The sequence below is a fragment of the Pholcus phalangioides genome, unplaced genomic scaffold (assembly GCF_987345545.1).
Source record: "Pholcus phalangioides strain wild (caught in Gottingen) unplaced genomic scaffold, Ppha-v1.0 ptg000010l_1, whole genome shotgun sequence".
In the NCBI taxonomy this organism is placed as follows: Eukaryota; Metazoa; Arthropoda; class Arachnida; order Araneae; family Pholcidae; genus Pholcus; species Pholcus phalangioides.
Window position 1 is genome coordinate 28,441,715 of NW_028301603.1, and position 15,614 is coordinate 28,457,328.

General features: G+C 40.4%; 2 protein-coding genes across 4 annotated transcripts in view; one reads left to right on the forward strand and one right to left on the reverse strand.

Annotated features, from left to right (window-relative positions):
• The window catches only part of LOC149081217 (equilibrative nucleoside transporter 1-like), a 44,487-nt gene that overhangs the window by 18,461 nt on the left and 10,412 nt on the right, over positions 1-15,614 (reverse strand). Inside the window, exons 2-5 of the mRNA XM_089238042.1 lie at positions 4,428-4,538; positions 2,888-2,969; positions 2,317-2,468; positions 619-713 (exon numbers count right to left, since the gene is read on the reverse strand). Of these exons, the coding sequence (XP_089094168.1) occupies positions 619-713; positions 2,317-2,468; positions 2,888-2,969; positions 4,428-4,519 (421 nt within the window). The 5' untranslated portion in view covers positions 4,520-4,538. The remainder of the gene's footprint in view (positions 1-618; positions 714-2,316; positions 2,469-2,887; positions 2,970-4,427; positions 4,539-15,614) is intronic.
• Positions 6,698-15,351, forward strand: LOC149081218 (uncharacterized). Of its 3 annotated transcripts, XM_089238040.1 has the most exons (5): positions 6,698-7,798; positions 7,892-8,991; positions 11,362-11,421; positions 11,527-11,586; positions 11,692-15,351. In XM_089238040.1, the coding sequence occupies exons 2-5, from the start codon at positions 8,839-8,841 to the stop codon at positions 15,301-15,303; spliced, it is 3,885 nt and encodes a 1,294-aa protein (XP_089094166.1). In that variant the 5' UTR covers positions 6,698-7,798; positions 7,892-8,838; the 3' UTR covers positions 15,304-15,351. The 3 variants fall into 3 exon arrangements, with proteins under 3 accessions (XP_089094166.1, XP_089094165.1, XP_089094167.1); XM_089238039.1 differs by having other exon boundaries at positions 11,527-15,351; XM_089238041.1 differs by lacking the exon at positions 11,527-11,586 and having other exon boundaries at positions 6,984-7,798.

Here is a 15,614-nt window from a genome sequence, read left to right on the forward strand (position 1 = left end):
CGACGCTAGACGCAGACAAAGGGCCGTATTCACCGGCATGATTTAAACTGTAGTCACAATTTTTGAATAAGAGATCAACATAGATTGGTTGAAAACCTGAATTTAGCGAATCCGTGTCGATCTCTTATTAAAAAATTGTGACTATAGTTTTAACCAAATCAGTGAATACCGCCCAAAGAAGCATATGAAAACCAACCAATGCAGGTCATATTACTGCCGTGGGAAGTTCCTCGCCGAGAGGTTAGCGCAGGTGATCGTTTGGCGAGATCTTTCTTCGTCCTGAACTGGCGTTTATGGTGCTACCGTTCCAGTACCGTTCCAACGCCATTCATGGATTTTCACTGCACCGATCAATGCATCAAAGTGATTACTACCATCTGAATTTTTCGAAATTTTGTCTCTGTAAACCGTAACAGCGAGAGTTTAGCTTTTGTTTTTCTCGTCATTCTCGAGCACATACTTCAAACACTTGTGTATAGAATTTCATTCGCATTCGTTGATTTTTGCAGCCACTAGAGGCTCATATATCGGCAAACTTATTTTATGACCACCCTGTCCATGTACAATTAAATATACATACATGTATTACAAAGTTTCAGAAAAAAAATGAAAATTTACCTTGATCGGTATTGATCGGGACCATGATAACTGTTGCTATAAACAGTAGTATAGTAAAGACCAGTGGGTAAAACATCCTTGTTTCCGGACCGAATCTGAAAGCATACGCATAGTGAGCTGATGCATAGGTGCGCAAATTCCGCCCCCATAAAGCGATACAAAATAGTATGTCGGAAGCGCGAAATTGCATAGAAAAATAAATTATGAACATTTATTTTATTATTTTATTAACATGCTTTGAATTGATTCTAGTGTTTTGCATTAAAAAGTATTGTATTTGGCTCTCAAAGAAGCGATCTAGCTCTTCTACGGCTCCCAAAATCTATTTTGGGCGAAACGTGGCCGCAATCCGAAAAGATCGTGCATCCAATGATCTAATACAGCGTTTCTCAACCTATCTGAATCCAAGGGCATTGAAATTTCGAAGGACCACTAATTTGCATTACTATTTTGGGGGCCTTCGACGTCGCTTCACAAGAGGGGGGCTGGACGATTCTTACCAATTCTTTGTGTGTTTTTCACACCATAATAAATTCACTATTTGGGGGAGTGGGCAATGACAAAGCTGGTCGGGGGCCCTGCTGTAGAATGGAAGCCATGGTCTTCGAAATAAGATGAGTGATAGGTAACTTAGTGTATCCGATTCTTCAGGCGGTCGATTTTTTTACTCGAACCTACAGTGTGTAAACATCAATAATAATTACATACAATTGAATAATTTCACTTAGTTTGAATAAATTTTCAAATCGGCTTGCGGATCACCTCTGGTCCGTGGGCCATAGGTCGGGAAACGCTGCTCTAAAGTATCCGTGATTTCCTTACGCCAGGGTCACACTCGTATTCAGCCTGGCCCAATACGCGTTTCAAGGTTGGTCATGAGCGATTAGTGTCTGCTCCACCGTTGGCAATCATGGCCAAATGTTGGAGGCTGGAAGGTATTGGAACCCTGGTCTAAGAGAACGACCAGGACTTTCCAGCGCAATGCCGCCTTCCATCCCTACCTTTCAATTAGCCTGGCCACAAATTGGTCGAAGAACGCCAGCAGTCACAACGTTGGCGCACTAAATTGTTATGGAAGCGAAAGAAGAAACATTGGCAGAAACATTGGCTGGGCCAGTGTGTGGCCAGCCTATGCCTCTACTGCTTCGTTGTATCGGGGGACACAAATATTGGAAGAAAATATTTGTGACTATTGGGCCAGCCTTGACACGAGAATAGCCTTCTTTGGCTTTAGTCTAATGATTATTCATCTTTCTTGATCTAGTAATCATTTACGAGTGTCTTCCATTCGCCAGTGATGTTTTATTCGGGGCTCCATTGGCCTAGTTTTGGCTGTTTGCAACACCCAGCCGCCCAATAATTTGGCATGGGGGGGGGGGGGTACCAAGTCCGCGTGACTCTTCATCTCCCCTAGGCTGCGACCCCCCCCCCCCCCCCGCGCATTGCAAAATATCAGCGTGGTAGTGCAACACCACCTATAGAACAAGGCCTCCGCACGAAGCTTGGGACGTCAATGAAGGCCATTTCTTCTATTGCCATTGGATGTACTGCAAAAAAAGGTAAAGACATCCTATGCGTCGGCCTGCTATATCTAGTGGCAGTTGGTGAAATGGCCTTCTTCAGTGACGTCACGAGCTTCGTACGGAGGCCTTGTTGTATAGGTAGTGTTGGGTAGCGTCAAGTAAAATAGTACTTTACCTCCTGGCGATGGCGGCATTGACGAGGAGGAAGAAGACGTATGGCACTTTGCTAGCTATGGCCAAGTAACTGGAGAACGTCGTTTGCATTTCGGTCTTGTAGTTTGCCGGTTGGACATCCAGACTCACGTTCCGAAACTTGTACATCCAGTACTAAGAAGACAAATAGAACTGAGTTTACAGCTGTGCACCTTTTGATAACGGTATAGTAAAGCGATTAAGCTCGATGAGATGCAACACAGTGTTAAAGGGCAGAAAAATGTAAAAATTACGGTTTTTTTATAGCATTAAATGCAAAAAAACTGGTTTCGATTAGTAAAATTTATACATGTTTTGGTACCGAAAGAAATTGTGAAGAAAAATAGCGCCGGGATATTGATGATTGAAATTCTCAATTTTTGGTAATTTTTATACAACTTACAAGGGAAGGGTCTCAAGGTGACGTCTTTCATAAGTTTGAAAAAAAAATGCCACTTGCATATATATGTTTACGTTTTGTGCTTTTCCGTCATCAATAGTGCAATGTGGAAAGGGTAAGTTGTTAGATTACGTCAGCGAATTTCGATACTTACATCGTTAGCCTGCGTGAAGAAATTCCAAGGTAGCAAACAACTCATGCCGAAGAAATACATCGTGATCCGGACGAGATTATATCTAAAAATAAAAGAAATAAAACAATTTCTAAGGTGAGAGCGATGACGTACGCTTGATATGATAATACATTAAACTTAGATTTCGCCATTGCGAAACCGGCTTTAAAACGGAGTTCGTCGATTACTCTGAATGTCTCGGAATATGAAAAATCATCTACACTTATCCTGGGAACCCAACATTTACGAATTCCGTTTATGTGTCTTTCACATGGGCCGTTTCTTTATTCAAGACACATTCTCCCTCAGTGTGAAATATTTGTTCTTTAGTGCTTACATTATAAAATACGCCTTGAGTTTACTTTTCTTCCCCCCGCCAGAGCGCGCATTCCGGATGCGACCGCATCGCAGTAGCTTCTGCCGTAAAGATCGCGGCGCTAGTCACGGTCTATTTGGTCACTGCTCAGTCTACCGACCAGTTCTCGCGAGCTCAAGATTTGTTGCTCATCTTCAGAGTGATCTACGTGCATGTCTACAATACGACTTGAAATTAGACCACTGTCTCTTTTTTTCAGCCCATGGCCCCCTTAGACCATATTTTCTTCTCGTGGGTGGCTCCCCTTTCTTATCTACGGCCCCTCCCCCCTCATTCAAGAAAAAGATCGTTTCTAGTTAATCGAATTGAATTTAATCAAAGCCCCTTAAATTCATAATGAACGAAAATTTTATAAGTAAAGTCGATCTCTGAAACCCTGGGCTGTGAAGAAATAAAACTCAAGAGAAATGTGGTGGGATAAATAAGACTATTTTCAGAATCCAACGGGAAATGTCCATAACCCATGGGCCTCATAGGGATCCTACGCGACGAGATCTGGTACTATGATTTCCAAATATAAGTATGTAAATATGTAATCTGTTACTCCTCCAGCTAAAATATGGGGCTCCAGAACATCACTTCGTCAGTGAACCCATGGACCCAGAAAGTAGGTGATCATCCCTCCCAAGATCCGAATTATATGGGGAAAATAGGTCGGCGTCAAATGCGGGACGATCCAACGAACTTACACAATAAATCAAACCTCCCGATACGTCCATGCCCCTCGGCCAGAGATCGGCGAGGTTTCTTTTGGAAGGTTTCACGCATGGCCGTCTCAACACCATGGGTTCACTTACGAAGTGATGTTCTGGAGCCCCATACTTTAGCTGGAGAAGTAACAGATTACATATTTACATACTTATATTTGGAAATCATAGTACCAGATCTCGTCGCGTAGTCTCCCTAAGATGCCCCGGGTTCTATGGACATTTTCCGTTGGATTCTGAAAATAGTCTTATTTATCCCACCACATTTCTCTTGCAAGCTTTATTTCTTCACAGCTGTCTGCGGCCACTCTTGACCACTTGTCATGGTTCTGATTTTCATCCGCTTGTGTGTGTGCCCCCCCCCCACCTTTAGAATATCGTGGGTCATAAGGCGCCCCTCCCCCCAGGTTGAGAACCACCGTATTTGAACCACACCTACTTGTCTGCGATTCCGGCATCACCGTCTGTTTTGTCGCTCTTGTTGCTCGTGATACTTGGACTGATCGGTCTGTAACTGCTGAGCTCGGCCATTCCTTCGTGAAACTGGGACCTATGGGGAATAAAGCACAGAATTTATGTTGTATTGATACGATAAAAATTTCAACCTTTATAAGATTCATGATGCCCTTGAGGTTCTTAATCTATATTTTCTAAGCCACGACCTTGGTTGCGCCCCCACTCCGCAAAAGAAACAGTATACCCAGACACAGTATCTTTGTGTGTCGGATTGAATAGAGTTATGCTCTAGTGGTGAACATAGACGTATAATGGGGGGAATAGAGGGCTTGTGCTCCCCATAGACGAACAAAAATTAAAATAGGAGTATAAAGGCATTTTCTTTCGATATCCTAACCACTTTGTTAATTTGGAATGCTTTTTGAAGGTTAATAACTCAACATGTCCTCCCTGGAAGATATTCCTTGTCTCCCCCCCCCTTACCCTCCAGAAGTCAATCCAGTGTACTCCCCAGGAACTAACAGAATAGTGACTTTTATTGCAGAGCTAATCTGTAATACAGCCCTATAGTAGCGTACGACAGATGCGGCACCGGGCTTCACACTTTGAAAGGGGAGTGGGGGGCTTGCATACACGATACGCGTCAAGTGTGCTCAACCTTTAGGAGAGCATGTACGATGTACGTAGGAAACTTCCAGAAATGAACAAAATACTTTATCAATTTTATTTTATAATAAAACAATGCGGCCGCACTTTCAACTACGGAAATGTTGATAAATATTCTAATAAGCAGTAAAAATTATTGCGGGAGTGTAGCAATTTTTTTAGCGTAGGGCCCCGCGTGTGGTAAGGACTACCCTGATTGATCCCATCCTCTCTGAAAGGAGTTCCAATGCCCTCTTTAGTATAGTTTTGCCCTTCAAACTCTTTTCAGATAACAATTCTCAGAGGTGGACTATTTCAGTTTAGGGCGGGGTGACGGTCGGTCAGACGTGACCTTGAAGAACCCCCCTCCCCGTTTCAAGATAAACGTCCTCCCCGAGATAGTGGGACGTTTGTTTAGATACAATGAAAAAGTGATTATAAGTGATTTTATACCACAGCGGTGGAGGCGTCGGAAGGGTTTCAGAATAGTGAGTACGAGAGATCCAGAAGGCAGTGGGGCGATCGGCCCTTCAAAAAGCCTGACACTATGGTGAAAATTTGTCCGTCATGTAAAATGCTGTTCGATTTTACGAACTTGGTAAATACTGGTCGATTGCTTATTGACAATTGGTCGTCCCTCCCGACACATCGCCCTGGATCCGCGCCTGCCTGTGGGTGCTAACTTTAAGCTTTATATAGGGATGCTTCGCCCCCCCCCCCCCATAGTACGAAATATTGTGAGTGCATAATACCCAGAGCACCCGTGGCTCTGACGCCATTGTCTGCTGTGTCACGGGAGTCAATAAACAGTCGGAAAAAGGCTGTAAACCGCTAGTACAGTCGAATACCGTTATAGCGCAAATATCCTCTTAACGAATGCTTTTTCAGTCTCCCAGTTGAGTTTACATAAGGATAATGCGAAAACCTGGAGCTCCTTTATAATGAAAAATGAAATCTCGTTGTAACGAAGGGATTTCTCCTGTCTCCTGGAGTTCGTTATAACGAGATTCAGCGGTATATATAAGATGCTCGTCTAACACCATGAAGATTGCCCTCGGACCCGAGGAGAGAGAGAGAAGGACGTGGATAAAAAGTTTTTCCGCCACTGAACCCGAGGCGACCAGTGATAGATGGTGCCTTTATTTCCGTCCCAACTCGATCGGTAGTAGATTGCTGTATGGAGATATGACCAGATTTTGGCGTGCGGTATAAACTAAGTAGCGTATAACTATTTCTTTCTCATGTGCTAGAAGAGAAAAACTGACACGATTCCTCCCATTGGGGCTAGAGTACACTCGAACGTAAAAGAAGGAAATACTGTAGTACACTTTGCATACATTGAGAAAAGCAAGCTACACACTACAATACAGCACACATGCTACACCCTCGGCATCAAAGCTAATTTTGTAAAAATGAATTAACTGGCACGTTACCAGATCATTCAAGTGACCAGCGGCACATTCTCACGTTGTCCATCGAAGACCGGACACACCCCCGCTTTGCATCTCAGTGAGATATCGAAGCTTTCCCAGAGGATGGGTGTGTAAGAAAATTTTTTTTTTCACATAATCAATAATTAAACCACGACTTCCCCTATTCTATAAACGACTCTTTGATATCTGAGGTTTCCCATTATAAATACCTGGGCATTATAATCTCTTCCGATCTTCGCTGGAACCTTCACATTGATTATATCTTTAATAAATGTCTCCAAAAACTTTTTTTCCTTCGCCGTAACCTGAAATACTCCACCCGTAATGTTCGTCACTTGTGCTACCAAACATATATCCTCCCTGTTCTCTCCTGTGCCTGTGGAGCCTGGAATCCCCACACCCAAACCAACATAGACAAATTAGAATCTATCCAAAATATAAATCCACTCGTTTCATTTTTAACTGTTGGTCTTCTGTCTCCATAACGGAACTCAAGCGACAACTCAATATCCAACCGCTCTCTTCGACTTATCTCTCGTTTAACTTTTCTTTACAAAATCCTCCATGGGTTTTTTAATAGTAGTGGGAAAAGGGGGTTACTGGAACAAAGGACTTAGTACAGTCAAGGCTAGGACCGGAAAAAGGCGCAAAAGGCGTTCGATGTACGCATGCGCGTCAGGTGCTTCTTGGGGGGGATTATTCATAGGGTCCTTGAACTTCGGGAATATATTCTACAGGACTTTTTTTCATACGAAAATTATAATTGATCCGTTATAAAAGAATACCCAATATGATGTTCTCAAGAAAATCGCACCTGTCCCCTACTTTCACTTTCGGAGAAGATCGTTATGCACCTGTTCACCCGGGGGACGTTCTCAAGAAGGTGCACCTTGCTCGACCTACTTTTACTTTCGATATTGAACACCTGTTAACCTGTGGGAATATGGGATATACTTTTTTTTCAAGGGGGGCGTTCTCAGAAGATGCACCTTGCTCGACCTACTTTTGCTGGCCTTTCCTTTGGATATAGAACACCTGTTAACCTGTGGGAATATAGCATATACTTTTTTTCCAAGAAAACTTTCACCGCTGACAAAAAGCCACTTTTACTTTCGGTCCGAACACCTGCTAACGCACTAGCATTCTCATATTAAATCACTGCATTTTCTTCCGCAAGCGGATAACGCCAACTACCTATTTATACAGGTGCTACCCTCATTTTCAGTTGCTTCATCTGCTGCTCCTGAAGTAGTTCCACGTCTTCACGAACTCTCGTGTAAGTAAAAATTTAATATTTCTTATATTCTATTTTATTTTCGTTTTAAATAATTATAGATAGACGATAAAATATTTTTCATTATATTTTCAGTTATCTGCCATGGAAACAACATCCAGCAAGGATACTATGAACGCCGTAAAACGTGTTCAGAAGGAAGATGAGACCAACTCGATGAAACGTCCGAAAATAGCACCCAGCGAAGTGAGCATGTTTCCCGTATGTGATGGCGTACACCTATCGGTAGTCATCTTCAAAAATACTTTAAAAGTTCACTTACGAATGTTTGAATCTGGTGGAGATGGATCCCTTATCCCTACAAAGAAAGGGATATCGATGACGCCCTACGTATTTGAGACCTTACGGGAGATGATGTCGAATGAACCCCGAAAAGTATTCTTTTTTGTGGTATGCGAAGATCTGTTGGTGAAGTCAGACGGAGAAAAGGTGTTGCTTCAACCGATTTACAAAAAAGAAGACGGTACATTCAATACGGCTAAGAACTATATAACAATCTACCGCGATTGTTTCATGAAGTTAGCTGATCCGGCAGCGAAGTGCTCGTCGTATTTAAGACGTGTGAAGTGCATCGACTTCATGCAGGATTGCATGAAGAAAAACGGATCATTTTCAGAGACCGCGGATCCTGAAATTGTATATGCTGAAAAACTCAGTGACATGCTCGAGGAATGTATCAACGACATCTTCCAGTGTGATGGATGCGATCTTGATGCCCCGGGTCAGAGTTCTCATGATTGTTTAAGCCAATCTTTTGACATACGACTCGTGCGATATTTCAACCGGGCGTTCGCTAAAATTAACATGAAGAGTATTGCTAGGGATTTGAATGTTCATCCGAACTTTTTAAACAAGTTAGATTTTGAAAACTTTATTTTACGCGTGAAGGACCTCTATTCACGTAAAGATCCCCTACCCTGTTGGATGCTATGAGGGAAATAGCCCCATCAACTTTCTTCTTCCCCCCCCCCCTTAGGTAAATAAAAACCCCATCCGCTTGATGAACTCTCCTCACTTGAAAGATGTCGGATCTTAACGAAGATTTTCTGGACTTTGGCATACCTCTTGACGAACTGAACGCGTTGTGCGACTTCTACGAAATCGAAGAACATTTTAGCGAAGTGCAACCAGACTTCTTCGATACACCGTCTTCTCCGAAAAAGCAGAAAGTTACTGTAAGTACTTTTGATATTATTACTTCAAATTTATTTTACAATTAATTCTAATTAGTATTACTTATTAGTATATGTTATGTTTGGGTTTGAAGAAAGACTTGATTTTGAAATGTTTAAATTTTCCGGTTCAAATACAGGGATTTTTCTCTAATACTGGATTACACGTTACCCATATGGAAGACTGGTTGAACTCTAAACATTAGATCCAACCCAGTAACATTTTAACTTTCACAAATCAGAGTTCAAATAATAGGAAGAAAAAAAAATTTTCGTAGAATTTATGAAATTCTGTCATTGTGCATTTGAATCAAAATATTTTAATAGACAATGAATTCCCAAGTTTCTAGAACATTGCAAAGCATTGACGGTTACTATATTATGTATCCAACTGAGTATAAATTCTCTTATATTTTATTGAACAATAAATATTTATCAACACCGAAAAAAGGGTTTTATAATGGGGAGGGGGCTAGTTTGATTCAAAATAATCATACTTTGGTCACATGAGATCTGAAGTATTTGGGGGGATATCATTATATATAAATTGATTTTGTGTGTGTATATATTCTCTATGGAAATCTACAATTTTAGATCGATCGTCGTCAAATTTTGCATATGTACCAAATGGGACCCGACTTAAACAATAGGCTACTTTTGTCAGACCTGGGTAAATGGGTGAAAAACTGTCTGGCAACAAATGGGTTTTGGGTCTCAACAATTACTTTCAGAACGTTTGCTTTGGTTACCGTGGTTCCCTAACAATACGTTTCAGATATGCCTTTATTAATGGTTTGTCACTTCTGTCAGTGTATGTATAATAGTTTATGCCTTTATAATGGTTTGCTACATTTTCAATACTCCCAGTAATGAGGCTTTTCGAATAGACGTTATAATCATCATCGCTTTGAGGACCTGGAAAATGGTGATCCTCATTGAAATCAGTGTTAAAATTGCTGATTTTACTATAGAAATGCAGAAATTTAGTGGGGTTTTTCACCACATAATTCATTTAAAAAATTGTATTGAATTCTCAAGTTTTGAAATATTGAGTCCGTTTAGAGATACGAAGCCCAAAAAAAATTAAATACGAAGTAATTAGTCGGGACTATTTTCGAGTTGGATATTCATGCAATAACATTGCTTTCAACTTTTCATTTATATCTTCTCAAGCATGAAAATTAATGTCTCCGTTAATATTCAACTGCATAAATTCATATAGTTTAAGTTGTTTTTAAAATTAATTATGGACCCATAAAGTGCATCGAAGAAATTCCACAGCTTTAACCAAGCATTTGCGGAAGCTGAAATAGGCAGATGGATAACTTGAAGTTCAAAAAGAAGGGTCGAAATACCTAGCTCTCTTTAAGAAAGGAAAAAAAAAATATATACATTTCTACGTTTCTGAGTCATCATATTGGTTAACTTAGACACGGTTTGCATGTCCCTCAAAGAAAGAGGGAGATATCAAGTGATCCAAAAAGCTTCATTGAAGAAAACCCGGGCAACGTCGGGTATTATAGCTAGTATTTTATGAAGCGCAAAACTTTTCCGGATTGACGTTTGTTAGCGTTAGATTTTTCTACTCGTTTAATCAAATCTATTAGACATATTTTCAAAATTCGTATTTACCCATTAACGGAGAATAACAAAAATAATGAGGATACCACTTCAGCCATTTATTGACAAAGGAAAAAATTAAAATTTCGAATGGCAAATTTCCATACCAACCGGCGTTAATGGGTTAAGAAACGAAGTAAAAGTTTTATAAAAAAGGACCGGTATTTTCTGGTAAACCAAGATCTGATCTTGGAGAATGAACTCCAATGTTTCCCTAAGAGTTTTCCTGTGAATATTACTTCAAAGTCGCTTATATACTCAGTGACTCAAATCGATGTGCTATATGAGAGATGTGAACAACTTAAGAGTTACATTAATTGAGAACAGGTCAGAAATATTTTTTTCCCAGAAGAGAAAAAACTTAAAAACCATAAATCAAAATTCCACATTTTTATGCATATTAAACAGATAATAATTAACCATGTCTGCACAAGGCAACTTCAGTATGGATAGTCAATGATATGTCTGACATAAGAATCGATTGAGATAAAAATCACATAACGATAAAATTAATGTCTTTCTCCCATATCGTCAACCATGACCGTTTCTTTCATTATAGTGTTTGATGTTGCCATTTAATCTTATGGGTACCTGATGTTTACGTATTTTGTTTTTCCATAAGACAACTATTTTTATTTATATGAATAGTGTATTATTTTAGATAAAATGAATAGATTTTTTGTACCCACTTCGTCAGGTATTTTATCTGTTTGTATTATTATTTCTCAGACGTTGTTGCATTTCTACTTTCAGGATGCGCAATCGAACTCTCATGAACAAGATGGTTGCTTGCCAGGCACATCGAAACAGACGGTAAGTAATCAAATTTATAGATTACTGAGGAAAAAACTTAAACATATGAAAGGATTCGAGAATTTTATTATTATTTCTCAGACGTTGTTGCATTTCTGCTTTCAGGATGCGCAATCGAATTCTCATGAACAAGATGGTTGTTTGCCGGGCACATCGAAACAGACGGTAAGTAATCAAGTTTATAGATTACTGAGGGAAAAACTTAAACACATGAAAGGATTCGAGAATTTTATTATTATTTCTCAGACGTTGTTGCATTTCTGCTTTCAGGATGCGCAACCGAACTCTTGCAAGACTTGTGGTAAGGTGTTTAAAAGGCTACATGATTTACGTCGACATACAAGAATCCACTCAAAAGAAAAAATTTTTACTTGTAGAAAATGCAGCAGACGCTTTTCCCGAGGCGATAACAGACGAAATCACGAGCGGCAATGCTTTCATGGGGCGGGTGCTCCCCCAAACCAACAGGAAGATGCGTTGAACACTTTCACAGTTATAGTGATAGAACCAACTTCCGATAACGCATATGACCCCATTCTTTTCTTTAACGAGGTTCGAGTCGAAATACAAAACATCATACTCCGGGAAGTAGGTGTGAAAAAGGCTCTTAAATTTTATATTGTGCTGAACGTTCTCTTCTCAAGAAGAACAGAATCCAATGAAATTGAATTTATACAACCTTTTTTCCGCTCGAGAGTGGAACTCATACATTCTGAGGATGAACTCGGTGATAAGATAGATTCAGCTATCAAAAAAATTCTGTCTTCGCTCGACGAGTTTACAAGAATGGGCAGCGGGTGGGTCTTTGATAAGGTTTTAAAATTAGACCTGAATATAGCTGCCTACAACCCATTAGCAGCAGCTTCTTACTTACCCATACCTCCATCAATCGTGAACAGAAAAGCGATTATAAACATCTCAAACACGGATAATAAATGTTTTATTTGGAGTGTATTAGCAGCCCTTCACCCCCAAGACGAGAATCCGCAACGAGTATCAAAATATCTACAGTTCGAGCATGAGTTGAACATGGGTGGGATAGAGCTCCCAGTCAAAATAACCCAAATAAATCGCTTTGAAGAACAGAACCCACACATTTCTGTCAATGTCTATGGGTTAGCGGATAATGAAATCTTCACGATGAGGGTGACAGAGGCAACCCAACGTCTTCACCACGTTGACTTGCTATACATATGTAACGAAAATACCAGTCATTACAGTCTAATAAAAAACATGAGTAGGTTGTTATCCCCTCTAACTAAGCATAAAGGTGCTCGGTTCTATTGTCCTTACTGTCTACACAGGTTTTCTAGAGAAAATTTGTTGGTCGAACATAAAGAGTATTGCAAACCTCACGGTCTACAACGAATATGTATGCCTAATGAAGATGAAAAATGGCTTAGATTCACTCAGCACCAGTATCAGCTACGTGTTCCTTTCACGATTTACGCTGACTTTGAGTGTATCTTAGAGAAAATTTCTTGCTGTACTCCGAACCCAACACACTCATCCACTACCCACACAGAAAAACATGTACCAAGTGGTTTCAGTTATATTATAGTAGGCCCTGACACCACACTTTATAAACCCCCAGTGGTGTATAGAGGAGAAGATTGCGTGCAGGTATTCCTTCACATGCTGGTGAAGGAGAACGCTAGCATTCAAAACATTCTTAACACCGTGAAGCCCCTTAACATATCCCAAGAAGACGAGAAAAAATTTCAGGATGCTGTTGTATGTATGACGTGTGAGAAACCGTTGGGTGGTGATAGAGTTCGACACCATGACCACATATCGGGTGAGTTCGTTGCAGCGTTGCATAACGCGTGCAATTTACAGCTGAAATATTCTAACCATGTACCTGTAATAATACATAATTTGAGAGGGTATGACAGTCATCTAGTCATGCAGGCGGCAGGGCTCTTCAAAGATCAGGATATCTCAGTCATCCCTAATAATTTGGAGAAATACATTTCTTTCTCGATTGGGGATTTACGTTTCTTAGACTCATTTCAATTCCTACCGGCTTCTTTAGATAAGTTGGTTGGCAATCTTACCCGTTCAGATTTTCGATTGACTGACAGCATTTTCGAAGATGCTGACCTACTTGTGAGGAAAGGGGTGTACCCGTACGAGTACATCGACTCGTTCTCTCGATTTTCAGAGACTGAATTACCACCCCGCGAAGCTTTCTTCAGCAGTCTAACTGGAACCGATATAAGTGTGGATGATTACACTCATGCACAACTCGTATGGGAAAAATTCGGCATTCAACATCTCGGTGATTATCATGACCTTTACGTAAAATCAGACGTGCTTTTACTAGCAGACGTGTTCGAACGTTTCAGGAACCTTAGCATGAGCTATTACAAAATTGACCCTGCGCATATGTATACAGGCCCTGGTTTGGCTTTTTCGGCATGTCTGAGGATGACCGATATTAATTTGGAACTTCTCACAGACATAGACATGCATTTGTTTTTTGAATCCGGTATTAGAGGAGGTGTTTCTATGATCACCCATCGTTACGCTGAGGCTAACAGCCGATACAGCGAACAGTTTGAACCCAATCAACCGACCAAAGAAATAGTGTATTGGGATGCAAATAACCTTTATGGTTACGCTATGTCCCAATACCTACCATATTCAGGTTTCCGATGGTTGAGCACAGAGGAAATATCTAACATAGACATCGCAAACGTTCCCGAGGACTCTCCGAAAGGATATGTCTTGGAAGTCGGGCTAGAATACCCCAAAGAACTTCACAATGACCATAACGATTATCCGCTAGCACCTGAAAACATGGTGATAACAGAAAAGTTGTTTTCAAACCATATGAAGAGCGTGTGGGGGAAAATTAACCCGGAGGGGAAACCGTCCGAATGCACAAAGCTAGTTCCCAATTTATACGACAAAGAAAACTATGTAGTACATTATCGCAACCTCCAACTCTACCTCACCCTCGGTCTCAAAATAAAATATATAAAAAGGGTTATAGAGTTCAATCAAAAACCGTGGTTGAAACCGTACATTGACTTTAATACCGAACGCCGTCAATCAGCTTCGAACGATTTCGAAAAATCGTTCTTCAAACTGATGAACAATGCAGTATTCGGGAAAACCATGGAAAACCAGCGGAAGCATGTTAACGTAAAAATTGTGCATAAGGAGAAAAAAGCTAAAAAATTAATTGCATCCCCAGCCTTTGAAGCCTTCAGAATTTTTAGCAATGGATTGGTTGCCATAAAAATGAAAAGGTTAAAACTGAAATTAGTTCGTCCTATGTATGTGGGTTTCGTAGTTCTGGACGTGAGTAAAATCAAAATTTATGATTTTCACTATCGGTGGGTTAAATCACGGTTCGGAGAAAAAGCGCAACTTCTCTTCACCGACACAGATTCGCTAACGTATGCAATCGAAACCCAAAATCTACACCGCGTGATAAAATCCAACATGGACGAATTCGACACTTCAAATTTTCCTCCAAATCACACCCTTTACAACCCTCATAACAAAGCAGTGCTCGGGTTGATGAAGGACGAATGCCCCGGTGACCCCATTCTATCGTTTGTCGGTCTTCGTTCAAAAATGTACAGCATTGTTACGGCTAAGGAAAACAAGAAAACGGCCAAGGGAGTCAGCAAAACCGTTTCCCGCAATCAACTGCATCATGAGCTGTACAAGTCTTCGCTTTTCGATCAAGTGCGGTACAGACATACGATGGTAAAAATCACGAACACTAAGCACCAACTCCACACAACCATGGTACGAAAAGTAAGTCTTTGTCCCCTTGATGACAAACGCTATATATTAGATGATGGGGTCTCAACATTAGCTTATGGACACCACGCGATTAATCCCCACGGAGAAGAAGAAAGTTGATGTAACCAACAGAAAAATAAATGCTTATTGTACATGTTTCTAAACGATTGTGTGTGTGTGTTTTTTTTTTAACAACAGGAGACACAATTCAGAGAAGAAAATCTTTATTTCCAGTACGTTTTTTACAACTCAAGCCATCTTTTCATATATTTTTTATTTCTTATGTAATAATGCGGTAAACTTATCTCGTATAAACCTTGAAGAAACTCTTTCTCACCCGGAACAGGTTTCTTTTTTTGAATGCTCACGACACTGGATAACAGTTCGGAAATATTTGTATTATCTATCTCCACCCCTTTATACACAAGCTG

What these genes read in the sequence shown, in the direction of transcription:
- LOC149081218 (XM_089238039.1), top strand. Translation starts at nt 8,839, where the DNA reads ATGTCGGATCTTAACGAAGATTTTCTGGACTTTGGCATACCTCTTGAC. An exon ending in CGAAAAAGCAGAAAGTTACT is followed by an intron (nt 8,992 to 11,361) that starts GTAAGTACTTTT and finishes TTCTACTTTCAG; the next exon opens with GATGCGCAATCGAACTCTCA. An exon ending in CAGGCACATCGAAACAGACG is followed by an intron (nt 11,422 to 11,526) that starts GTAAGTAATCAA and finishes TTCTGCTTTCAG; the next exon opens with GATGCGCAATCGAATTCTCA.